The sequence below is a fragment of the Anser brachyrhynchus genome (assembly GCF_964034855.1).
Source record: "Anser brachyrhynchus genome assembly, chromosome: 2".
NCBI classification, from domain to species: domain Eukaryota; kingdom Metazoa; phylum Chordata; class Aves; order Anseriformes; family Anatidae; genus Anser; species Anser brachyrhynchus.
In genome coordinates, this window is record NC_137695.1 from 64375756 (window position 1) to 64402584 (window position 26829).

General features: G+C 41.5%; 1 protein-coding gene across 8 annotated transcripts in view; it reads right to left on the minus strand.

Annotated features, from left to right (window-relative positions):
* The window catches only part of MATCAP2 (microtubule associated tyrosine carboxypeptidase 2), a 30534-nt gene extending 4788 nt beyond the window's left edge, over positions 1-25746 (minus strand). The window contains exons 1-8 of one of the 8 annotated variants that reach the window (XM_080579805.1): positions 24242-24381; positions 23855-24093; positions 21082-21144; positions 17684-18363; positions 7381-7524; positions 4128-4260; positions 2637-2942; positions 2055-2152 (exon numbers count right to left, since the gene is read on the minus strand). In XM_080579805.1, the coding sequence (XP_080435931.1) occupies positions 2055-2152; positions 2637-2942; positions 4128-4260; positions 7381-7524; positions 17684-18001 (999 nt within the window). In that variant the 5' untranslated portion in view covers positions 18002-18363; positions 21082-21144; positions 23855-24093; positions 24242-24381. Of the gene's footprint in view, positions 1-2054; positions 2153-2636; positions 2943-4127; positions 4261-7380; positions 7525-17683; positions 18364-20967; positions 21145-23621; positions 24094-24241 lie in introns of all 8 variants that reach the window. The other 7 variants (XM_080579802.1, XM_080579804.1, XM_080579801.1 and 4 more) reach the window with 7 other exon arrangements.
* Positions 25747-26829: the final 1083 nt, after the last annotated feature.

Genomic DNA, 26829 nt, shown 5'->3' on the forward strand with positions numbered 1-26829 from the left:
TAAATTCTACCTCTTTTCCTCAAAAGAAAAAAAGAAAAAAATATTTTTACCTCATACTTATATTCAAGGGTTTCTGCTACTGCTGCAACCAAGAAACAGGTATCTGTGATTCAAGGTATGGTTTGATAGGGATTGCTGTAATTGCTAAAACCCACAAAAGATGATGTTCTGAGGAGATTAAAAACATAGTCTCATGCTACTGTGGCAATGGGTTGTGTTCCTAACCACATATAATTAAAAATACTGTATTAGGTTAAAAACAAAACAAAACAAAACACCAAAAAAAGAGGCTAAAACAGGCTTACTTAGGCTCTTTGTAAATTGTCCACATTCCTGGAAAACACAACTTGATATTCCTGGAGTATATGGAGATACTGGAGTGAGATGACTGAGAGAACTGAACATCTGCCATATGAGAAAAGGCTGAGAGAGCTGGGACTGTTCTGCCTGGGGAAGAAAAGGCTCAGGGGCATCTTACCAATGTTTCTAAGTACCTGATGGGAAGGAATAAAGAGGGAACCAGACTCTTCTCAGCAGTGCTCACTGCTCACAGGGCAAGAGGGCACAAACTAAAAGGCACAAAATTTCATCTGAACACGAAACACTTTTTTTTTTTTTTTTTTTTTTTTTTTTTTTTTTTTTTTTTACTTTGAGGGTGGTAAAACACTGACAAAGGTAAACTGCGGGATCTCCATCATTGGAGATATTCAAAGCCCTTCTAGACAGCTGACCCTGGTTGGACTAGATGATCTTGAGAGGTCTCTGCTGACTTCAACCACTCTGTGATTCTGAGAGCAGGCAGTGCTCTTACAGATGGATTTCCAGTTTGATTGCAGAAGTGTGCAGTAAAAACAATCAGAGTAGCCTTTAAGTTCCCTTGATCTTAGAAGTTGTAAAGTCAAGCATTTGTAAATCATCATACTGCTAGAATTAAATTGCTCGTAGACCCCTAATATAGGTGCCTTCTGTGTGGATTACAATTGAATCTTCAATTATATCAACAATGACGATACATTTTTGAAGAGGGTTGAAAATACTGCAGTCCCTCTAAAGCGAGCAAGGGATAAAGCAGTGCAGGAAGGGTATGTGTTCAGTACAAATTAGCAGGTAGAAACTGCTTGGAGTAAAGCAGCCTTAAAGCAAAAGGAAGTTTCAGAGAATAAAGCCGCAGAGACTTATCTGACAGCGCAATTTCTTTTAGAGGTTTCTAACTTGGTTCAGTGACTTAAGTAGTTCTGCTCACCAATAGGGATGTTTCTGGCACTACAGGCAATGCTTCTTAAATGTGGACCAAAAGCCTCTATTATAATATGCTATGCCCCTTTATCACCCAGTGAATGCCAAGCAGGCAAAAATGGTATACCAGCTCTAAATGCAAGCGTAATAATAATAACTTGAATCCTGTTTTATATGACTATGAACCCTGTTTTAGGAACTGTGGAAACTTAGCAATCCAAGGAATTGGTTCAGGAACTCTGACAAAGTTTATACAGTTAGTATGGTTTTGTTTATCATTTTGAGAACAAACAAGCAATGACAACGGACAGAAAATATGATCTGTGAATTTAGAAATAACATGTATTGATGTATTGTGGAAAAGACAGATTTCTGGAGAAAGAAAAAAAAAAAAACAACAGTGAGAGGAATTTGAGATGAAAATCACAGTATTGTTTCTCCCTTTGTGATGGAACAGGATGCCTTAACGTCAATCTGTGAATTTAGCTTCTTACTAGGACACCACCTTATCTAGTACCTGTCCTGCTTACTCAAGGCAGACCATTGTACTGCAGGTCAGGTAGTACCCTATAAAAGGAGGAAAGGAAAGTCTGTGAAGTATGACCATAAAATCTTAATCTGATAACCGAGGAATGAGGAAAAGCTGGTAGGAATTCTTAGGACCTCAAAATATTTTTAACTTGCACTGCGTGTTCCAGGTGCTGTATGAAACAGATTTCTATCAAAGTAAAACAGAGCACAACGACTCATAACTCTTTGCAAGCAGGCTTACTCAAATGATAAAATCATATCCTTTAGGTAAGGATGAGTCCACTCACCTTTCCGAGGGCTGTCAGAAGGTGGAAATCAATGGACTCCCTATATCTCAGGATTCGGAGGATGCCATCTAAGTACACCTGATCTTTATTGAAACAGCCTAAAAGGAAACAATATAAATTGCAATCTGTCAGGGTTTGTTCAAGGCATATTCTCAGAAACTACTGTAAATAGAACAATTTTATTTTTTTAAACTATATTTTTATCCCAGAGTTTGAAAACCTTCCCAAAAACTAACTAGAAGGCTAAACGCACCAGCCAGAGAAAAATATCAAACAGAAGATAGTCTCTGAGAATATCTGGATCAATAATTCTTGTAATAAACAGGAAAGGAAGTCAAACTGTATGAGCTTCTTCTGTTTTACTTTCAGCAAAAAATCCTTTACTGATTCAGTTTGAATGTCTTGCAAATGTGCATTTCCAGTCTTGTTTTCAACAGCAGAAATCCTGTTGCTTCATTTCAGGAAGTGCGGAGTCCCATTTCTCCCTTTTGTAAAAGTTTTACTGTGTTGAAGGAGCTCTATGCACATTCTGAAAGTTCCTTGAAACACAAAAATAGATAAGAAGACAAACAGGGAACCCACCTGGCTGTGATGTGTCAGTCCACCCCCTCTTGGCTCGTACACAGTAATCCCACCTGGTATTGGGGTCCTTGACAAATTTCCCCACGTCCTGGAAAAGCTGGCTGAAGGACATTTGACTAGCCTGATAGACTGTGTAGTAGAGCAGGGCAGCCCTCCAAAGGAAAGGGTCTTTGCGGAAGAGGACGCTGTGAATGCTTGCTAGCCCTTCTTCTGTAGGGTTAATTGGTTTCAACCCATGTTTCCTTCGTCCATTCCAGTTGCACCAAGGCTGGCTGTTGTTGTTAAACCCTCGAAAATAATGAGTTCCTACAAAGAAAGGGGTATGGGACTTAGAACAGTAATATCTAATGATTCAAAAAATGGCAAAATATTGAAGGAGATGCCAATTTCAGGACTCTGAAATGGGCTTGGGAAAAAGTTGGCAAACTGTAGCCTAGTCTATAAGAGAGAGTTTTGTCAGAGCTAGATACACAGTGCAATTATTCACCTGCTGACTGCAAAGTGAAACTCCCCCAAAATGCCTAAGGAACACAAATGTCAGCAGGACTTGAGTTCCCAAATCCATGAAAAGAATTTTCAAAACTGTCTTGCATGCTGCTTGCCTCTAGCAGACTAGGTTTTGTGGTGAACAGAAGGAAGGAGAATCAAAGGAGGGAAGGGTTCAGTGGGCAGCAACATTGCTTCTTGAAGCTGATTAAAGAGCCCAGCTGCAGCCTTGGAAGAGGCTGCTGTCCCCTTACATTGTGAGTAACGCTGCTTCAGGCAAACACAGGGCTTATTCTTCAGTTGAAATTCAGACACTACCCGAATTTTCCTAGTTTTGATGCACTTAAGTGGAACAGTTTGTGGAAATTTTCTACAGGGCTGGGCCAGCCTTGTGCAATACAAAATCAATGCAATCCTGCACGGATTTAGGGGTCTCTGGTTAAATTCTTCATGCTGAAAGCACGCCTACATTTGCAAGCAATGCATCATAACAGAAGTGAATTTGTAAAGTGAAATGACTGGTGCTGAGGTTGAGCAGTCACACTATTTTTGTTTCCATTTTTTAAATCCTGACTAGCTCTAGGTTGGTGTCACAAAAACATCCCCACGCAGCAACAGCACGGCTGGTGTGCCCTGGAGCACAGCCAGGTTAGCATCCTCCAAAAAGATAAACTTCTTCTAATCCAAGATTTCTTTGGGATGTGAACCTCAGTGCAGTGAGTGGGGCTAGTTGGTAGACTCACTTCAAAAGCTCTCTCCTGACCTGACCTAAAATACTAATATACATGAATCCTAGGGACCCCCAAATAGATAATCTTCCTCCTACTGCGTGGTGCAGTGATAAATAATTTTCTCCTTCCCTTTAGCACATCTACAGCATGGGTTCTTTAGACAGGGATGTTCCTTTCTTCTGTGTATATACAGTGCCTGGCTGATTACTGCAAAATAAGTAAGAACGCATGCAAGTACTCCCCTTTGTCTGAAGAACTGATGTCATGCTCATACCGATTTCATGTCTCAGCATCCCTTCCAGCCAGTGCTCTCTCGCAGTGGAGATATTGATAGTGAGAGTGGGGCGGCCATTCACCACTGTCATTGACGCTCGAGAAAGCAGGTCCTCCGTGAGATGGACCACAATCTGAAGATGAGAGAGTCCAGGTATCAGAGCTCTCCTCTCATTCCCTTTACTGCTTTATACTTTCCTTTGGCCTTTCCAATATTTTGTTTTTGTTTGGCCCCTTGCCCTTCATGGCTCTTGCTGACAGCAACTAACCTATAAGAGACATATCTGACTCTGCTGAAATGTTGTAGTCACCTGTGCTTCTGATAAATCCTCAGGCTTTAGTGGGATTCAGAACGAGGGTTAACACATGCAGATATGAGACTGTAAAATTAAATACGGTAACACTGACTAGTTTTGGGGGGCAACCATCTGCAAAGTAAACTAGAGAAATTGTATTTTTTTGAACAGTCTCTACTTATCTTGGTACTATTTTGAACTAAAAAATATGAGATGAGCATGCATAAATTGACTGGGTATCTACACTTAACTGTCTGGAACCTTCTTAGTTGCAATTTTGAAGTCACATGGAGGAGAGGGGGAAGCACTGTGTGTTTTGTTTCCCGATACATGGTGCAGATTTTAAATATAATCAAAATGCTGATACTGTTTTGTTTTATACAGGAATGTATTTATACATTTATACAGGAATGTAATTCTAATTTTCCTGTTTTCTCTTGGAAAATTAGTAATAAAAAATACCTATAGAGAAGGAAATCAGTGCATACTGATACGTTTTGATGTTTGAGTTTTAAAAGGAATTTTTAAACAAGTGACTGGGAGGGAGATGGGAAACTCTTTTTTGAAGATTAAGCATTTTTCCTTCTTCATGTATTACCTAAAGATAGTCCCCACAGTACTCCTCAAAAGAGCACCTAAAGGAGAGATTGTTTTTTGCTATCAAAGTTAACAAAAAAGGACCCAGGGATAAAAGGCATTAATGCATCACTACCAGTGTTGACTTCCCTGTAGGCAAAACCCACCATTCAGCTCCAAGTTCAACAGCAATCAGTCCCACAAAGCTGTTATTTAAGATTCAGGAAAGATGAGTGCTTAAGCATTTAGATTTGAAGTACTGGTACCGCTTAACTTTATTAATGCTTCTTCAAATGAAGAGAGTACTTCTGTAATATTTCAGGCAATACTAAGTAGACATATTTAACTGTGCTTTTTCAGAAAGTTTCATTAAGAAGGACGTAGGATGTTTCATGAGGGTGCAGGATTCTGCCTCCATGAAGACAAACCAAAACAAACATTAACACTAAGGGAGATAAAAGCGCAGCAAAGACCTCAATCGTACATTTTTTTCTGCTTTCTCTAAACTATAGTTTGGTAACCTCAAACTTAGAAACATAGGTAAAGTCTGGTATAAGTGTCAAATTACAGTCTCCCAAAAAGGTGCAGTGATTTTAGCAGTTTCTCCTAGTATTATTATGTTTAGTAATTAAACCTAGTTTTATAAACTGATTCTTGTCTGTTTTGTCTATCTCCCATTCCAGTCTCCTCTCATTCACTGCCAATGATATCATCTAAGTCTTGGACTGTGTCAGCTGATGTTTTCATTTGGAATAATTCTCTTTTCCTACATTCAGTTTCGTCTGACTCTTCCAAGTAATTCAATGTAACTCAGTCAGACATTGTCTAAAATCCTGAATATAGGAAATAAGTTTGTTTGCACAGGACTCTAAAATATTAGAAGTTTGAAGTCAGGAAAAAACAGCACTTAAGCCAACTCAACCTCTTTTGGACATTTTTATTCACTGATGTCACTTTCATTTGTGCAAACTCCTATAAATCAGTCTCTTGGGCTGCTGATTATTTTTCTTGGCCTTTTCTTAACTCTCTTACCTTTGGTGTAATAATTTGATACAAGAGAATGGATAGAACTGTCAAATAAATGGGAATGTGCTACTCTCCAAGTAGCTGAAAAAAAGAGGGAAGGAAGGGTGTCGCTCTTGGGTACTCCCAAAAGAGCTTAATTTAAGAATAAGCACATATGAATCAGGAAACAGGCTCAAAGAGATGGCTGAAGTATTCACAAGGACCATGCATCATCTCAATTGTTCAAAAATTAGGACTGGGCAAAGCCATGAGAAAAATATGACACAAGGAGTATTGCAATTATGGAGGAAAGGCTTCCCAGCCAGTCTCTCAGGTCCTTCCATGTATAATTTCTAAGATCACAGAATCATAGAAACATTTAGGTTGGAAAAAAACTTCTAAGATCATCGCGTCCAACCTTTGACCTAGCCCTACCAAGTCCACCATTAAACCATGTCAGTAAGCTCTACATCTACATGTTTTCTGAAGGCCTCCAGGGATGGTGACTCAACTACTTCCCTGGACAGCCTGTTTCAATATTTCACAACCCTTTCAGTGAAGAAATTCCTCTCAGTATCCAAACTAAACCTCCCCTGGCACAGCTTGAGGCCATTTCCCCTCTTCTTATTGCTCGGTGCTTGGGAGAACAGACCAATCCCCACCTCACTGTAGCCTCCTTTAAGGTAATTGTAGAGCATGACAAGGTCTCTCCTGACCCTCCTCTTCTCCAGACTAAACCCCAGCTCCCTCAGCTGATCCTCATAAAACTTGTTTTCTAAACCCTTCACCAGCTTCGTAGCCCTTCTCTGGACATGCTCCACGGCCTCGATGTCCTTCTTGTAGTAAGGGGTCCAAAACTGAACACAGTTCTCGAAGTTTGGCCTTACCAGAGCTGGGTACAAAGGTACAATCACTCCCCTGGTCCTGCTGGCCACACTGTTTCTGATACAAGCCAGGATGCCGTTGGCCTTCTTGGCCACCTGAGCACACTGCTGGCTCATGTTCAACTGCCTACCGACCAATACCCCCAGGTCCCTCTGTCAAGTCATCCTATCCTCGGGCAGATCAACACTCGTGCCCACATTGGTGTCATCTGCAAACTTACTGAGGGTGCACTCGATCCCCTTGTCCACATATTAAAGATATTGGTAAAGATATTGAAGAGAACTGGCCCCAGCGCTGAGCCCTGGGGGATGCCACTAGTGACCAGCCTCCAACTGGATTTAACTCCATTCACCACGACTCTTTGGGTCTGGCCACCCAGCCAGCTTTTAACCCAATGAAGTGTACACCTGTCCCAGCCATGAGCAGCCATTTTCATTGAAATAAAGAAAGATCTAAATAAATGCTTCTTTCCTGATCTGGCATATGACTTACCTCACCAAGACAGCCTTCTTTCACCATATATTTCCTGACGTGATTCCAGATGCGGCTTTTGGTCAGCAAGCTGCCTCCAGTGGCTTGTTCAAATTTTTCATAGCTTCCGTACTTCTGCAATGTCCGCTCCATAATATTAATGGACTATAAAATACAAAAGTGTAGCAAATATGCATGCAGTAAGAACCCAGTGTCAGACTGGCACATCCACTCCTCTTTTTTTTCTCTTTCTCTGTCTCTCTTTTTTATTCTCTTCCATCTAATATTTCTACCAAAAATGTGTCCTTACAACGAAATCCTTTGAACCATGGATTTTTGTGTTTCAGAAATGATGAGAAAGAACAGAAACTTTATCCACTGAACTTTCATTTGAACCATACTACCTCTTTATAACCCTAAAAAACGAAGAAGGAAAGTTTCATTAGGCAATTAAAGGTATCAACTTCAGCTCTCTTATGTATTGCTGCTGGAAGAAGTCCCTTGTGGGTACGCAGCAGAGCACGATGCCTATTATGTGATCTGAACTTTGCATGTTGAAGATGTTACTGGTGGGGTGTGAAATGCTCATCCCCAGTAATCTACTTTCCAATTTGTCATTTCACACTCTTCAAAGAAAATGCAGTCTAGAATAACTTCTTATCCAGTAGTAGCTCAGCTACAGGAAACTGATTTTTTTAATAGATATGATAGCAGAAACTCCCAGGAATATCAGTGGAAAAAAATATGACTGATATTACCTTAAAGAATGAATGTTCTCGCTAAGAAAATACTGCCAATAATGACGGTTGAGATCCTCCTGCAGGCTGAATCTCTTTTTACCTTGTACGTTATATCCATGCACCAAGCTGATAACACGCTTGTTGTTTCCAGCTATGCAATTCTGGCAGTCAGACTGGCTTATTGTCCACAAAACAGCAATTCATTTTGTATCTCTCACTGCTATTAAGAATCCCATTCTAATATTTTTCAAGTTAAAACTAAGCAACCCTGAGTAACTTCCACTGAAAGCTGTAAATGATGTGTTCTTATGGTCCTGTATCTCTTTGATGAAAGATAAGTTACCTGAATGCCAAAGAAACACTGCACTTAATTTAATATTTCTTTGTCTGCCTCTCATACCTGATATTAAATTTGAAGGACCTCCTGGTCAGTTCTTTTTTGTTGTTGTTGTTTTGAAGAATAAAGAAAGCAGAGTAATTTTACAAGAAAAGAAACAAGAAAAGAAAAGGAAGAGGAAAAGGAAAAGCTGCTGTTTTGGGGGGGTTATAGTCTGGAAGCAAAAAATCTACCTGCAGTTCCTCACTGCTGGGATCTCTTTCTACTGCACCTGGGTTTCCCCAGACAGTTTTTACTGACAGAACCCTTCTCAGCCATGGGAGCAGAGTGCATGGGCTAGGAAGGATAAATACTGAATCTGAAAATGAGGTACAAGCAGAAACCCGCTGCAAACATCACCTGGGGTTATTCCAACAGCTATCCTGCTAGTTCTTCAGGGACAGCATAGCAGCACCGTGATGCAGCACTAACACAACTGGTCCAGAAAGCCAGAGTGTGTGGTAGCCAGAGCATGACTCCAGCAAAAAGAGGCTCACGATAACGCCACTCGGTTTTGTTAGATGAACCCTATCTCCTCTCACTGCCTCCCATAGCTGCAACTCCCTAACCACCCTGCAAACTCCAGCAGAATTTCAGGCTTGTTAGGAACTCATAGCAGTCATGCACTAGACCCACCCTGAGCTGATTCAGGATTGTAATGTCCTAACCCAGCACCCCCAAGATGAAGTCCCACCAGGAGGAACTGCGTGCCACCCCTCAGCCTTGTGGCATTGGGCTTGTTCTCGGGATCCAGCCCATCTTGGCAGCTGGCCCCTGCACTTGCTGAAGTTAGACTAAGAACTGGATGTCATGAAGAAAGGCACCAATGAGGAACATGTTATCTTTTCTTTGTAAAGTTTTCTTTATAAGATCAGGTGCCTGAATGTCTGACCAGAGGTACCATAAAGAGAAGAATGCCATGCCCTTGTAATGCTTGAGCCACCCCATGTGCTTTGGCTTTGCCTCTCCCTGTTACAACACAATGATGCAATGAAAACTTTGGCATCCTTCTGCAGCTCAACAACAAATGGCATTTTTCAAGAATGTATCAAAATAGAGGATGCACCCTCACCTGCATCGTTCTACCTACCCACTACTGTTGATGATTAAAATAGGTTCAGTGCCATTATTTTTACTGTTACTTCCATTAACTAATCACATGGAAATATGCGTATGGAGAACTACACATCTGTACTGAAGACTTGTGATGTAAATGGTATTTCAGTTCCCAGTAACCTCCCCATACGTTAGGTCTTGTATGCATGCATAGGTGTGGCAGGGTCTAACACATAAATAAAGTTTAGAGAGATTACTGTATGTCAGTAAATAATTCATTTGCTTGTGAATAGTCAAGTCATAACATCACATGTCATCTAAAAATGACCTCAGACAAATGAAGCAAGGTCAGTGTCCAACTTAAGTATTAAACGTAGGAATATATGAATCAATGATGGAAGGCATAATATTTCTGATGACTAAGGACAATTGCTTCTAGCAAATTCTAGGATGATGGCCTAAATGTAGAGAACAAAATCAAGGAAAATCTAGTTCTTAATAGCTTGTATGTTTTCCAGATTTTTTTTTCATTTTTAAACTGAATTATTACATACCTGTTGTTAACTTCTTCTAAAAACATTATTATTATTTTTTAAAGTTTTTCAGTATCTCTGCAAATGCTGAGATATTCTCCAACAAAACCCACGGTTAAAGAAGCAAACCAAAAATGTCTGACCCCTGTCCCAGGAAGTTTATTCTCAGCTGGCAACCTGAGTAACTCATGATTCTTCAGTTCTTCAGTTTCCTTTGTACGGTGCCAGATCCTTAAGATATTAACTACTAGTTTTTTTGGTGTATCTGGTTTCCCTGAACAACTAATTACCTTCATTTGCTCACTGTGAAAGTAGTTATCTCTGAATTAATCTTCTGGCACAAAATTTGTCTTCAATACTTGCTGAGATTAAATTTCAATGAAGCTTATTAGATTAAATACACTATGTACCCACTTAAAGTCTTTGATGCTCAAGCCCCTTCACATGCGCACCGGTAATTTCTGTTCCTGAAGACTTGCTGCCCAGCAGCACTGTATTTTGAATCCCAAACCTCTTCTTTTTTCCATCTCTATTCACAGCCAACCCTCTCTCTCAGCCATAGATTCTGGTAAGGTCTTCTTCTAGTCCACTGAGATGTTGGAAGTGAAGTTTTGAATGAGAGTTACTAGGTGGCTCTATTAGCTGTAATTACCTACTGGTTGTTAAAAGACTAATACTGTTGTCAGTAAGAATTCCTCTCACACTGCTCGGCAATAGGGATGTGGACTTCAGCCTACGTGGTCGAGCTGGCTCCTACAGAGGTGTGTGGAAACCTGCCTGCTACAAGATGGCTGAGGCATCCTGTCACAGCAATGTCAGCTTCAGAGCAGTAACAGTAATATGTTGCTGTGATTAATAGCATTTTTATAAAGATGACAGCCAGATAAAGAAGCAAGATGTAATGGGGCTGCTTCAGGCTGAATTACGGTCGGAACGTGAGCTGAACCTCTCCCCTGAGGCCAAAACCAGGGAAACGCAATTCCCCAAGCAGCTGAGACAGGTCTTTCTGCATTCAAATGTATTTTGTATGCTTGTATAGAGCAGCACTTCCCTTTAAAAGTTGTCAATAATGTGATTTAAAATGCAGTAAATCCTGTGGGTGGAAAGATTTGGCTTTACATTCTCTGAAAGTTGTTCAGTGCAGGAACTAATGCAGGGACGAATGCCATTTTACAAAGCAGCCAGAATTTGGTCATTTCCATTTTAAGGGATCTTAGAGCACCTTTTAGAAAATATCCAGCACTCAGGCTATGTGTTTCTCCTAGTAAAGCAAACACAGCTAAAACATTGGCTCAAGTGCTGGAATGGATCCTCTGGGCCAGAGAACAGGACCAGGATTGTTTTATTTATGACTATGTACGTAGCCTTGCAGTTTCACTGACTACTGGCTGCAGCCCTCTCAAGCAGTGGGCAATGTGGAAATGGAAACGTTTGATAGTAACAGCTAAATTCTAGATAGATTTGAACAGTGCCTAGTTATTAAATCATGGAGTGAGTCAACAAATGATTTGGAAATCATGGTTCCTGTCCTCCACTTAAACTGCATGATGGACTTCTGTCCAAACTAAAACCTAGAGATGTAAATTCCTCACATTCTTTTTTTTTTTTTTCCTAGAACAGGTCTTTTTAACATATATACATATACATATATATATATATATATTATTGCAGAGAAGCAGGAACACCAGCACCATTGCTAGTGGAGGAGAAGCTTGGCTTAGATCCCACCAAATGCTCCGGAGAGAAAGGCTGATCATCACACGTCCTCTCCCAGTCAGGACTGCTCTCAGTCCTCACAGAGATGCCACAGGAACAGTTTAGCCTGCCTCTAAGCAAACCACACATGAGGTCCAGCGCAGTTTTGTACCAAACTGTGTGAAATAAGCTTTTTCTATAATGTGATGACAAAGCCTTGGATGGAGAAGAAACAAACAGGAAAAGGGTGAACGAGATGCACAGACTGAAGGAGGCCAAGAAAGGCAGCAAAAATGAGAGCTAGATTTGAAGAACAGAAATCAAAGAACCACAGAATCATAGAATGGTTTAGGTTGGAAGAGACCTTAAAAGCTCATCTAGTTCCAACCCCCTTGCAGGGACACCTCCCACTAGACCAGGTTGCCCAAAGCCCCATCAAACCTGGCCTTGAACACTTCCAGGGATGAGGCATCCACAGCTTCCCTGGGCAACCTGTGCCAGTGCCTCACCACCCACACAGTGAAGAGATTCTTCCTTATATCTAATCTAAATCAACCCTCTTACGGTTTAAAACAGTTACCCATTGTCCTGTCACTACACTCCCTAATAAAGTGTCACTCCCCACCATTTCTGTAGGCCCCCTTTAGGTACTGGAAGGCCGCTATAAGGTCTCCCTGGAGCCTTCTCTTCTCGAGGCTGAACAACCCCAACTCCTTCAGCCTGTCTTCATAGCAGAGGTGCTTCAGCCCTCTGAGGATCCTTGTGTCTCTCTTCTGGACCTGCTCTAACAGGTCCACGTCCTTCTTATGCTGAGGGCCTCAGAGCTGAACACAGCACTCCAGGTGGAGTCTCATGAGAGTGGAGCAGAGGAAGACAACCACCTCCCTCCATCTGCTGGCCACACTTCTGATGCAGCCCACAATATAGTTTACACGCTTCTTGAAATGAGCAGGACAAATCTGGAGTGCTGATCAGAGTAGGAGAGGGATGGATAACAGCATGTCTGAGGAAGTAGAAGACTGCCAAAACCATTTAAGAGCAAGGTGGCAGTTTCTTCTGAACATGAAAACTCTTAAAGATAAGAGTGTTTGGGAAGGGAGTATAGGCTTTATTAACCAGTTCTCTGTCTTTCCACTGTTTATAAAGACAAAGTACTACTATGAGATGCAGCTTTGTGTAGGTTGGTTTGGCAGTGTTATCCCAGGGGACTCTCCTTATTTGGCATGCAGATATTTTTTAAAGCCACCTCATCACAACAGTGAGAAAACAAACACTGAACATACATTAGACCTTCTGCTGGGCCCTCTGCAACAGGAAACTCCCTGGTACTGAAATCCAGACATACCAAGGGAGGCGGCAGGAGTTTGGCAGGCAGGAGACCCACGTTCTTGCTTCTACTGCCTGCCTTCAGGCACTCTCCTAAACTCTCCACAAGCTGTTTACGGCTTTTTCTAAAAATCTGTGACACACATGAATTGACAGCATAGTATCAGTTGCAGGCTTTCAGAGACACATTCCCCTGAAGAAGCACAGACCTACTCTGTCTTCTTCCACCTCAATCACATAAGTGCTGCAGCTTCAACAGGAAGGGTGGGATGCTGAAGGTTACCTCCTCTTACCATGCAGACTAATCCATACACTGACAGTTCAGCCACCCGCAAATAGATGCTGTGAGTTTGAACCCATGCATATTGAGAAAGTCATGAAGCTTAAGCTTCCTCTTCCCTGAATATGTATTCTCTTGGTTAGAAGGTTACTAAAAGGGTGCTCACTGCTATCACCTTCTCACACAACTCTGTTTCAAGCAAAACCAGAGAAGTCCTGAGGCACTGAAACAACAGGGAGAGCTGTCACACACACACTTCTCCCAGCACACACATCTCTGGGAAGTGATAGGTCTCTGCAGCACTGAGATGGGACCAGTCCCCAGTGATGCTGCTGATTCTGATGCTTGCCACAACCACCTCAGGTGATGGTGTTACCTGAAGGGAGAAGGGTTGGGATTTTTCAGCATCCTGAATATAACATGGAGCCCCTCTCTTGGGATTCTGCAGCTATCCGAGTTGTCAGGTGTTGCAAAAATTTGCTGGGAAAACCCAGAACGGGATTCCAGCTGTTGCCTGTTCTAGCATCCAACTGTGAGCTTCTTTTCCAGCCTCTGGGTCAGTAGAAAGCAAGGTGCTGATCTTGCCACAGTTCCTAAGGCCAAAGTAAATTCTCAAGCAGCAGGGAAAAGAACAGAACAAAAGGACTATCTGGTTGTACCAGGTCACTGCTTAGGAGCAAAAATACCTGTTCTCTTCATTATTACCTAAAATGTCTGGTTGAAACCCTCTTATCACTACCAAAGAGTGCTAAAAGAAGCAGCATTTACAAGACAAGTCCCCTTGCACAGCAAACTCTGCTTATGAATATGAAAGTAATGATACAGAAGCACTAATGAAAGCAAGGCAAGACTGCGTGTAATTATCAGGTTTAGGTTTTGGTGGTGTTGGCTTTTTTAATTGTTTACAGCCAAGTAGCTCTCTGAATCCCGAGTCATCCATGTGCAGCAATAAAACTTAGTTACTTGAGAGCTATTGTAGATACATGTACCGATAAGACATGCTCACGAATTGTTTGAGGCAACCAAATTCGAAAATGGGCTTGGTGATATAGGAGCCAGCTCTCCCCAAGTTCAGAAGCAGCTCTGCTAGAAAAGGCTTGCAATCTCAGATGAGATTTGTGAGATAGACAAGGCTTGCAGGCACCATTGCTTTCTTCCCCGCACTGTTTATTTGTGTGTAAGCAAGGGGAAAAAACCTCCCGGCTGCACACTTGGATAACAGTAAGTTGTACCAGATGGAACTTGTTAGGCCGATCAACAGCCATAAACTGGTGGCTGCACCTCCCCTTTGGGTGCAACTGGAAAGGAGGGAGAGAGGTAAGTGCAACTTTTTGAGGATAGCATATTTAGGCTGTAGTGTTTGGGGGTTTGTTCAGTGTTTGCCTTGGCTTTTCCTCTGCATGCTTGCTCTCTGCGTGATGAAGAGTATGTTTTAGTAATCTGGATCTGGCAGAAATATCCTTAATGAAAAACTTTTCAAGTACTTTGCAAGAGATTAAAAGTTAATATTCATGTGTTTTTTTGTATGAGTTTGCGTTCTGAAACAAACCTATGTTCCTACTGTAGTACCACCAGAAGTGCTGTCCTAGTGGAAGAGGGAAGCCCGTGTAGTTCCCCGAGAACTGTGACACTTGGATGGCCCCGTCAGCTTTGCACTGCATGCTAATATGCTTTATCTACAAATCTTAGTTTGGGAGCGGGTTTAGTTAGTAGCAGAAAATGACATGCCTTACAGCTGAGTGCTCGTTACAGCCAGTGACACGTTCTTGAGACTTCAACACGCTTTGTCTGTGACACGACCTGAATGCTGCAAGGGGTTGCTGTGTTGAATGTCTTGTCACTTGGCCTTCCAGCTCCACCTAATTGTAGGCTACCTCTACTAAAAACTTATGTGTGTGTGTAATACAAACAGAATGTGGCACAATTTATTTATTTATTAATTCAAAATTGCTATTTTCTTTTAAGTGCAAGGGAGAAGGATGTACAACTTTTATAGGATGGATTATTCCTTCAACAAAATGACTTACTTTAAATGTGTATATATTAACAGCTTTCCTGCCTTCATGTAAAGTTCAAGGAATACAGGTGTTCACAAGCAGATTATTTGATGTTGCATCTTCTTTGCTAATTTTAGTTTAGCAATCTCCAACTGTAAAGTCAGTTGCTCTGCAAACACTGGGGAAAATTACTTCTAAATAAATATTTCTACCTATAGCATGTGTGCAAAAATCAAAAATATTTTGTGTTAATAACAACAACCAAGGACAAGAAGTTTGAGCCAGAAGAAAAGCAAATAATAATAATAATAATAAACTACAGCACACAGCTGTTGCACTGACCTTGAAATACAGCAATTAAAGAACCATTTCTGAAACATTAGAGGTGTCAATCAAAGTGAAAAGCTGCAAGTCTACATATTATTTTTTATTATTCTCAAGTTCTCTTCTCTAAGAGCACATATTGTGTGACTCATGAAAGAAACTTACTGTGAAGAAAACACGGTGAGTTTGGGAGAGAAAAAAAGAAATAGAGCAAAGTATGGAAGTAAAGACACTAGAATTACTATTTTCAAATGTATTAATAATTCAAAAATGTTTACTGCATGACTGTGAAAAGACAATTGAAAAAAGGGGTGTACTGTGCCCAAGGTTGAAAATTTTCTTTGATTTGACTAGAGGCCTGGGGAAGTTGGGGCTGCTCACAGGCTTGTGCTTTTCCTGTTACAGAACTCTCAATGGTTTGCAAATCCATGTTGCTCTTTGCCTTTTTTTTTTTTTTTAAGGCAGGGTAGGGTGTGATTCATCTTCTAGAAATGTTGCTGCAATGCTACGTTAACCGATTCCACAGATATGCACAGAAGCAGAAAGGAAGATAGGAAAACATAACCTGTTTTAGTGTCCTAGCAGGCACAGCTGTGGGTAAAAATATTTTGGAAATGATTAAAAATCCTTTAAAATTCTAAAATGTCAGGTTTTGATATTATTTAACTAAAGGATCCCAGAACCCCACTATGAAATTGGAGAGTTCTGTCAGAGAAAAGCTGTTTTTACACAGGTATTAGTCATAGAAGAGCAAGCATTAAGTTTCTGTAAGCACCTTTTATAGATAGGTTAGGAATAATTTCATTTTTGTTTGTAAAAAGCAAAGCTTCCTAAAATAACTACAGCCTCCAGTGAAAGCCAAAAACATAACACAAAACAAAATGTTAAGGGAAAAGGATGACTATATGCAGTTGTGTTCTTATTGCAGACCAAAATCTGATGCTGTATTCTTTATTTTCTTTCAATTCAAGTCATCTCTTCTGAATCTAATGCTTTCTACGAGATACCTGTGTACTTCTTCAGATGAGGAAAGCATGCATAGAAAAACATCAGCAATGAGAAGAAGTGAGTGCTTGTACAATATTTGCTGATTAAAATCTTGATTCATGCTGCTTTTTCTGGATAGTAAATTTACATGAAATGAAATTCAAATGTGTACGAAGATGAAAATTTCTAAAGCTAGCTGTAAATGAAAAAGAGAGAGTGTCACCTGCTGGGCTTACAGCTATGTTAAAATTGCTTCTTCAGTTATATGAAATGCAGGATATTGTTCAGTACTTTTTGGAGCTGAAACATTTAAGAAATGCTTTTCTTGCTAAAATTTTATAGTAAAATAAATAAAATAATGTTGAGGAATCATTCACCCTTTTTGATAATGAATATTCATAATGAGGATGTGGTGGTTTATTTATTTATTTTTAAGAAGGCTAAATCAGTGACAGGCTTGCTCCATAAAATCATCCATCATGCATAAAATCATTTTAAGGCTACTTCATTTTAAAAGGGATAATTTGCATTAAATCCAGTTTGACAAATTATTGTTGATTTGCTGTTATCTATGATTAATGTCGCTAACAATATCAAGTAACTGCCCCCACTCCTAATCCCTGTGTCACCAAGAGGAGGACTTCTACACAGTCTTTTTCTCTTTTTATTAAAGCTTCTTTATGCTTTGTTGTTGTGTGTTTTTTTTTCTGTGCTACATTTGCTTCATTGTTTTAAAATCTTTCTTGTCTTAAACTGTGTTTCATGTAAACCCCATTATGAGAAACTGTGCCTTTATCCTATAGAATCGTTTAACAATTAGGCAGACTTTAATTTTTCATTCAAAAAAGAGACTGAGTTTTACTGTTGTATTCTCATTGTTGATGCATTTTTCAAACAGTATGTGAGGAAAATAAGGATGAACAACTTTCACCTGCTACAAAGCCAAATGACATCTTTATAAGTGTGGAAGAAATAATAAAGAGTATAAAATGAGAAAAAAGTAACTGTACCTGCTTAAGAAATCTGTCAGATGCTTGGCTATGTTTAGCTAACACGTTTGGCAAAGCAGGGTTTGCATATTCAAACTGAGGATTGTATGTGAAATCTGACTTGAAGAATTTCATTTTCTCTTTCTCCACATTGGAAGGCTTGATTGCAGTTAGGAGACAGAGTTTTTGGCCAGAGACATCTCCCTCTTTTCCACAGCTTTTTGGTGACTGGGATTGCTTTGGCTTTGACTGATTGAAATGCCTCTTGGCTCTGTTTTTGGGTCGAGGTGGCAGTCCTATGCTGTTCCCTGAAACCGAAATATTGTTTGCAAACTTCATGCTGTTAGACCCTGGGCTGGTGATGAAGATGGAGGGCTGCCTGTTTGTGCAGCACCATCCACCGCTGGGCAAAGGCAGAGGGACTTTGATTTTGCAGTGCTCGCTGCTTCGCGAGGTGGTAGAGCACTTTGTGGCTTTTCTGTGTTTCTTGTGGTGAGTGGACGACTGCTTCTGAGCATGGTGTTTCTTCTCTTCTTTGCTCTGAAGAAGGACATTGTAGCTGCTGGTTCCTGTTGTGAAAATGTCCTTAAGGACCCCAGGAGACAGGTGCTGGAGACTGTTTTCATTATTAATGTTCAGCTTATGTTCTGGACTCAGGATTGATTTCTTAGAAAGCTCTTGCTTAGGCCAGTGAAGTTTTTCTGCATTAAAGAGGGGGAAAAAATCTGAGAACAAATTTGATTGTTTCATACAGTGACACTCATCTTAAAGACTCAGAACAACAACAAATGAAATGCACAACTTGTCTTAACTGTAGTCACATGTTAATCTTGACTTCTAGACAAATGGAAGAAGTCTGCAAGCACATCTGGATAGAGACTTGTAATATGCAGGTAAACAAGTGTTTTATGTTAGCACCTCCATGTACAGATGCACATCTTGCACTAGTGCAACCAGTTTGCAGCGAACAACCGACCTGTTTAAAATGAGGTTCTGTGCATGGCTTTACCAATGTGCACAGTTAAAACTTCTGGCTTTAAGCAATATCTGATCTTTATCACGCAAAGAAGGCTTTTGCATGGATAAAGAGTAATTTTAAAAATTAGAAACTGCACATGAATATGTGGGCAGTATACACGGTGATTTTCCACAGGGATCTGTGCTGTGATGTAAGTAGTCCAGTGTGGTCTCGTAGGCAGGACCTGACTCACAGAACTTACTCTCACTAAGGATGAAAACGTTAGAGTGGGCCAGCCACAGCGGACAATTTGCAGCACCATACAAACAGCAGCATAAATTTAAAAGACCTCAGTGCTTCACATACTCCTGCTTAATACATACAGCAAGGTATATTGAAAAAGGAGGGAAAAGAGAGAGCAGCAAGTTCAAGCATACCTCTCATCCTTAAAGCAATGCTGTGATTTCATCTACTGAAATTGCTGTACAACAACAGCTGGCTTTAAGAAAATGAGAAGATATACTGTAAACCAAATGGTATGCAAGAAGCAAATATGGCTCCTTTAGTGAAGGAGCCCTCTCCTCCTGCCCTGACCCCTGGCATCAGGGAAAGAGGGAATCCCTGATGCAGAGCAGCAGCATGCAAAAGGCACTGAGAATTGAAACTGTGTTTCACACTTGTGCTGGCTTGTTAGACAGAAGTGACTTTTCTTTGCCAGTTCCAACCTTGCCCTTCTCTTGCCAGCCAGGTCTTCCTGGAGCACTGGGAGAAAGTAAGGGCAAAAGTAAGGCACAAGTAGATCCTGCCACAGAGAAATGCTTCCTACTTCTGCACCTAAAATTTGAGGATTCACGTAACGGGAGGCACGGCCAGAGCTTCATTAAAAGTCCACAAAGGGATTTGAGCTTCAGCCCATAGTTGCAAATAGCCGAGCTGTAATTGCTTTCCATACAGTAATTATTCTCTGAATGAAACATTAGCAAAAGATCATTAAATGCCTCCAAGGAAAATAAGTCAATAGTAGTTAAACTCAAGATCTATTTTCACAGGAAAATTAGGTTTTGCTCCCAACATAAGCCCCGTGGCAAAGTATTTCATGCTTTTGGAGCTGTCAGTGCGATGTTAAGCTTGTATTGCTCAGTTCTCCTGCCTGAAGGTGGTGTTCTGCAAAGCAAAAGGACAGAGGTCCTGTACGCGTGAACACGCGATGAGCGATGTGCAGCCTGGGACCTTCCTCTGCTGGAAAGCGAGAGGTGTGAGTGTTAGATTCTTCTCTTCTGCTAAAGTGAGCATTTCTTACAGAGCTCGGGCTTGTTTCAGGGTAAGTCTGAGAATTTTATTCCAAGGCCTGGTGCAGGAGCAAGCACTTTGGTGTTCCTGTTCAGCTGTTACTGGATCATTTCCGCCCCTGGTGTGACAGCCTGTCTCATCCTGCTTTTCCATGGACTGCAGCGATGAGAAACCACGGTTCCCATCACAGAGAAGGCACTGAATATGCAGTCAGGATATTGGGCATTTATCTATATACGTGTGCGTGTGTGCACCTATCTGCAAGCAACTGCCATATAATGACAGGTGCTTTTTGGACAACATGACGACTGCACTTGCATTCTTCTTGGCAAGTATTTAAGATTGATTTGGGGCCTGAGCTAAGTATTGCAGGATGAGAATCCTTACTTTGGAAAAGGACAAATGAAAGGTGAGGTTTTCACCATGTCTGGACATAGAAATATTAAATTTCTGAGCATGAGACTTTGCTTCTGTAGACAAAACTGAAAGTGAAATTAAAGTGCCTCTTCTTAAAATGTAGACAACAAGTTAATGTAATGTTAACATCAGTAATGCTTCCTCTTCTTTAGTAATCAATTCTCAGAAGCCGCAAGTAGCAGAGTGAGCCTTAAATTGCCACTATATACGAACTAATTTGAATTAATACAAGTGTGTCTAAGAAGTGTTTTTTTTTTTTTTCCTAAGAAACCACTCAAAAATGACCTTAAACAGCACCCCTTCTCTCCCATACCTCTCACCCCCAAGCTCTAGTGTCTATCTGGTATAAAAAGCTCCTGACAGCAATCTTTCAGCGCTCAGTAGTACTGTTGGGCAGTAATAAATACATTTGTCTGTATAACCTCTGATTATCACAAGTCAGGATTGTCCTGCACATGCCACGACCGGTTGAGTGCTGAGCTCTCCCTGGAAGGCTTTGCATGCATGTGATTGATACAGAGTTGGGGGACAACATTTTTGGTATGTGCAATCTTTCACTTTATACGTGCAGTTTTATAGCAACGTGCAGGTTTATAGCAAAGGGCTTTTAAGGTGCCACACTAAGGTGGTTGTACTTAACCTTCTCCCAGCTGAAGGAGGATACTGTTCAATGTGCATTTGTGCTGGAAATCTAGAATCAACACATAATACATCAGATTTGGAAGATTATGTCAGGTAACACCACAGTTCTCACAGAGGTCGTGTAGCTGCTGTTTCAAATTCTTTCACTGGTCCTGTGGCCATCATTGTTGTACAACTAGGAAACAATATTTGAGACAATGTCAACAGCATGTTGCCACACACCAAGCTTCTGAAGTTCAGCTTTGAATATGTCAATTTAATCAATAATAGAAATTGTTTAGACTACCTACAGACCAGACATCATTACCCAAACAAAAAACACGCTGTATTCTAGGAAACTTGCTTTACTAAACTGTATTAAAGAGTTTCCAAGGTCCTAGTAGTGGTTGGTGACTGGAACAGAGGTTTTGTATTCTAGATATAAAGCCAGTGCAGCCTACGGTCTGATAATGTGTTTCAGTGTTTTCAGAAAGTGACAACAGCTCCTACCGTTGTAAGGCAGCCAGTGGATCACCAGCCCATGTTAATAATGCAGACTGGATAGCAGTGATTTCCAGCTTGTACAGGATACCATGAGAGATGTCAACAGATTACCTCTAAGAAGTCTGCAAAAGGCAACTTGGATGTCATTGTAGTAAGCTATAACTGCATGCTGCATATCACACTACATATCATATAGGTTTTATCTTTCATATCTCATCCCTGTATGTTACAGCTGTTCTGAGCTGTATATGTATTATTTTTTCTGACTTTTTACATTTCAATCTTGACAGCAGAGAACAACAAAAAGCATACACCAATGACTTATGCACACAGATTCTCTCCACTGATCTCATCTCCAAACGCTCAAAAGTCACAAAGCCCGAAGTCCTTCAACTATTAGAAACAAAAAACAAAACCGATATAGTCTCTCCTAAGAAGACTTTCCCAGGATGCTTACTTCCATTTATTTTTATCTTGTTCCTCTCTGCAACAACACAGTAATAATTCACCAGGATCTAGCTTTTTACTGAACCAAACACTCACCCAGGTTTGGGAGTGGAAGGCGATAATGTAGAAGAAGGAGGAAGGGGCAGAACAGCTGCCTGTCCCCATTATAACATCAGTAGGGGACCAAAAGATGGAAAACCCTCCTATTCAATGGAAAGTTGGTCTGTCCTGGGCCAGGGTACAACTCTGACCCTGTTATGAGCAGCTGCATTTGTCTTCAGCCACCCCATGAGGTGGGTTAGCAGGGCAGAGTGCTGGGCAGAGCCAGACCTACCCTGTTTGGGTATGGGGCCCCGCACATGAGCAGGACCACTTCCTGCCCTAGCCCCAACCCCATCTTCTCAAGGTATCTGCTGGAGCTGGCGATACTGGGCTTGCTCCATGCCACAGATGCAAATGTCCGATGTATCACAGAACCACACAAAATGCTACAACTGTGATTTTGTTGTCACTACAGGGAATTTTACACCTGTGCACCTTCATCTGTGTATGTGCAGCTATTCCAGTGTCACAGGGGTACTGGAGAAGGGACATAGCCCAAATCTGCTAACACAGGGTGTGTGGGAGCCACAGATCTCGTCTTAATTCTGTGCTAATGAAATACTTTGCATGTCTATGTTGCACACCTTTTATCCCATCGCTAGCTTTGGATCTTGTGGCAACACACACTGCCTAATCTTGTCAGAGGCTGTTAGAAAAAAATGTTAAATTTCATGACAAATTCAGAAACTAGGTTATATCATTGGTTTCCATTTGATATGTTGAACTAATACTTTATTATGTTGATAATACGTGTAATAAGAACCTCATTATAAGATTTTTACTAGATTTTGGATAGCATTTTAGAAAAAAAATCTTCTTCACCTAGGCTACTGGGTTGTTACTATCCAAATGGATTCAAAAATACTTTCTCCATAGGTGACATGAGGTGAATAATGACGTATTTGTGGGCACAGATCTCCATCTGCCCAGCTAGCCGCACTCTAAAAACGTAGAGAGCTCAAGTGGTTTTTTAGCACCTGTCACTCAGGTTATACATGCATAATGGACAAATCCTTTCCAAACTGCAAGTGTGCTTCTTACAGCATGTAGCAGAGATGTTCTTGGAGATCTGTGCTTACCCTTGGAATGTAATCGTCTGAGACACTGCTTTAGTTTTTCAGTTCATCGTTACCATTTTAGAATATGTTTGAATTTATTTTCGCCCCAAATGAGAAAACACTTCCAATAGCTCAACTTGGATTTTCAAATGCAAATAATTTGTGGTCTGCCTACAAATAATAAGAAAATAGCAAAGCCCAAAGCTGAAAGATGAGAAGAAAATATAAGAATATGACACGTAAGATTTCTCCTTTGATATATTTTGCAAATGTTAAATTACGTTACAGATACATTTATCTTCAGTATCCAGGTAATGTGAATAGATTAAAAACCTATACTTAGTTCATTAGCTCTAGACTGCATGGTTTGGGGGTGCAGAAGGCTGCAGAAAGCATATTCTGCAACAAACAGGCTATGCAGAGGGTTATGCATGAATCTATAATGTCCCATTGACTTTCCGATACTACAGGCTTATTTGTGGAGTAACAGAATCTGAGCAAAATTTGGTGGTAGTGTCTTTTCTTACTACTATAAATGCCTTTAAGGTTTACAAACACTCACCAGTTTCAACAGAAAGCGTCGGGCAACTTGTACTTGACAGCACTGGAAGCTCTGCCTATAATACCTGGAAATTATTTAACTATAGGGCCAGTTAGTCAGCTCCTGGAAAAAAGACTGGTGCTGAGCTGTCTAATGCTTTCACACCAAGACATTTAATAAATAGAGCCTGTATGATGCTGGGAATGTTGAAGTGCTACCTAAGACCTTTTTTTTTTCCCCAAAAAAATATCCACCTCTTTGCTTTCCTCCTGTAACAGAGCATCTGTCCAGAGGGTTAACTCTGAGCAGGTTAAATCTGAGCTGCAGACCCAAGGGGTAATTTCAGGGACGAGCAAAGTTGCCTGTCCGATCAACGGGCTGCCAACTCCAACACAGCCAGCAGTTGCAGGATGCGCTGGCATGCCTTCAGGCTGTGCAGTTTGGTTTTCCTCCTTTAAAATGGCAATGATATTCAAGATGCACTCTTCCTACCCTAAAAAAAAAAAAAAAAAAAAAAAAAAACAAAACAAGTGCAAGCTCTTGGGGTGCAGGTTTTCACCCCGAAACACCACATCGCGCAGTCGGCTCCGAATGGGGCCCCTCGGATCCCACCACCACGGCCCCCCCGGGGCGGTACTCACCGGTCACACGGATGGACTCCAGCATGGTTCCGGGCCGGGAGGAGCCGGGCAGTCCCCGGGGGATCGACCCGGGCCTCGTCCCTGTCCCTGTCCCCGTCCCTGTCGCCGTCGCGGCCTCGCCACCGCCCCGCAGGAGCCGCCCCCGCCGAGTGCCCGCCCTCCGCTGCCGACTACAAGTCCCAGCATGCTGCGCGCCGCCCGAACCCTGCGGAGGCTGGCGCCGGCGGAGCGAGGAGCACGCCGGGAGTTGTAGAGCGGGGGGCCGCCTTATCAGGCCGCAGCACCCCCGATTTCTCGTGTCAGTATTTGCGGCAGCCCTGCGGGCACAGCTCGCACTGAATCGAGCCATCGCCTTGTGCTGCACTGACAATTAGCAATGATCCTCGTCGCTGTTAATTGATAGTAATTGATAATTATCAGCCTAGCAGCCATGGGGTACAGGGGACAAGCGCCCTCAGGCCTGGGACTGTCCTGGGAGAGCACACCCCAGCGCTGCCATTGCTTGCTGAGGAAAGTGGGGCAAAAGTGTGGGGCAATGCCTTATACTGGTAATAAGGAAGGTTTTTGTAATTTGGTGAGCAATTGCTGGAATGTAAAGCAGCAGATGGGCTTTGTATTGCATCCTGCTGTTGCTTTACTTGTGAAATCTCTCACTCCTTGAAGCGTACTCTGCACGCGTTTTAAAATGCCTATTAAACATCTGATAGGAGTAAGTTACTGCAACTTGGTGATTACAGTTGTGTAACCAATTCATGAAGGTGTGGTGGAGGACAGCTTCACACCCTTCCCGCAAGCCTAAGGGTGTTACTACAGTCAGACTGCACTGGAATATATTTTAGTTTGTTAATGCATTTTACTTTTCTAAATGGCCAGCACTTGATGGAGGAAGTAATTTAATTGAAAGGAACTTACAGGCATAACACTGCTCAACATACCTTATGTGAATGAAGTGATCTGCCAGGAGAGGAAAGCTGTGAGGCAGCACACTGCTTTGGTTGAGTTGCTCAAAATGTCTGCTGCCTTTCCCGCCTGTTAGTACATTCACACCCACAACACAGTGCACACACACATCCCTCCGTAACAGCATCCTGCAACGTATGGGACCCGTTTGTGCCACCACAAGCAGGGGTGGAGAGTCCACAGCTCTCGTTGATGCTGCTCTGAGCCCCTGTCTCTGTCCCGCCCTTTCTGTGCCCAACCTGAACGAGTTGTATTGAACTTCACAAATCCTTCTTAGAGCAACCTGTACAGAGGCAACCCTAAAACTGTGTGGCTGGACTAGCCCCACAGAGTGCTGGTCTGATAGTTATAGTATAGGGTATTAAGGAAAAACAAACAAACAACAAAATAAAACCTTTAAAGCATATTTTCATTTGATCTAGTACTGCCTCACAGACAAAGAGAGAGACTCTTAAGACCAGCTATGACAAGACTGAGGTGTCTCTTTTTCTCAGAGCCTAATGCAAGAGCTAGTACTAAAGCACAGCTATACCTAGCTGTCAGACCGGATGCCCTTTTTAACTTGAATTCTTTTAGGAACAGCGGGGATACACGCTCTGTTAACGTGTCCAAGTTTAACCTAAAAAAACCTCTTCGCAAGCGCTGTTGTATCTGGAACCCGCAGGCTTGTCTCCAAATCTCAAATTGCAGGAACTGAGTAAACAGTTTTAAATGTAGGTAGACAAAGCTATCACTATTAGTTACAGTTTGCTTGTGATATATGAGAATTACAGGGGAAAAAAAAATAAACCCATTAGTGAACCAGTTCAAGCAGTGGAAATAATCAGCATAGCAGGTAAAGAAAGGGTAGATGGCTGCTACAATGTGAAGTCAATATACCACTTTACCATAATTCCCCAGTCAGTTTTGGTGTTTAGACTCTAAATTCTCATTTTAGAGATTATACTTTGCTTATGCTTGGAAGCCATACCAATGAAACCAGTAGCTCCAGCTTTTGCTGAGCGTGTTATATGCTTATATTCCTTCTCCTTACTCCCTCCAGAGCTTGCCTCCTCTTCTTGTTTCCTCTCTCCTGCCCCCTTCTCCTTGTGCCCGAGTCCTTTTCCACCAAGTGCTTTGGCATTCAGTCAAACCTGAATCTACTGCCTCCAGCATTTTTTTTCCCCTGTTGGCTTTTTTGCTTTGCAGGTTGGCTTGAAGGTTTTGTTAGGTCATGCTACAAGGATGACAAAAGCAGCAGCAGAAGGCACAGAGAAGAAATGCTAAAAGGCCAGCTGCCCCCATATGCTGCTTTGACTCAGAGCAAGCTTTGTCATGTTTGGTGATTAAAAACATCACATAGAAAGCTCAGTCAAAAAATAAAAATTAAAAAAAAAAATGCTAGGTATCTCAATATATATTACAAGAATGATATATATACATACATGTATTTAATGTACTTGTAACAGTTCTGACCTCAAAGGCATCTGAGTTTGAAAGTCTGCAGGGATGGAAGCTGGCAGTACGGCTGGCACAGATGGCACTGCAACAAGGTGAGATGACATGGGGACGAACAGTAAGGTTTTGACAAGAGCCACACTGTGGAGTACATCTAATACAATACAGTTTCACAACATAAATAAAATCTG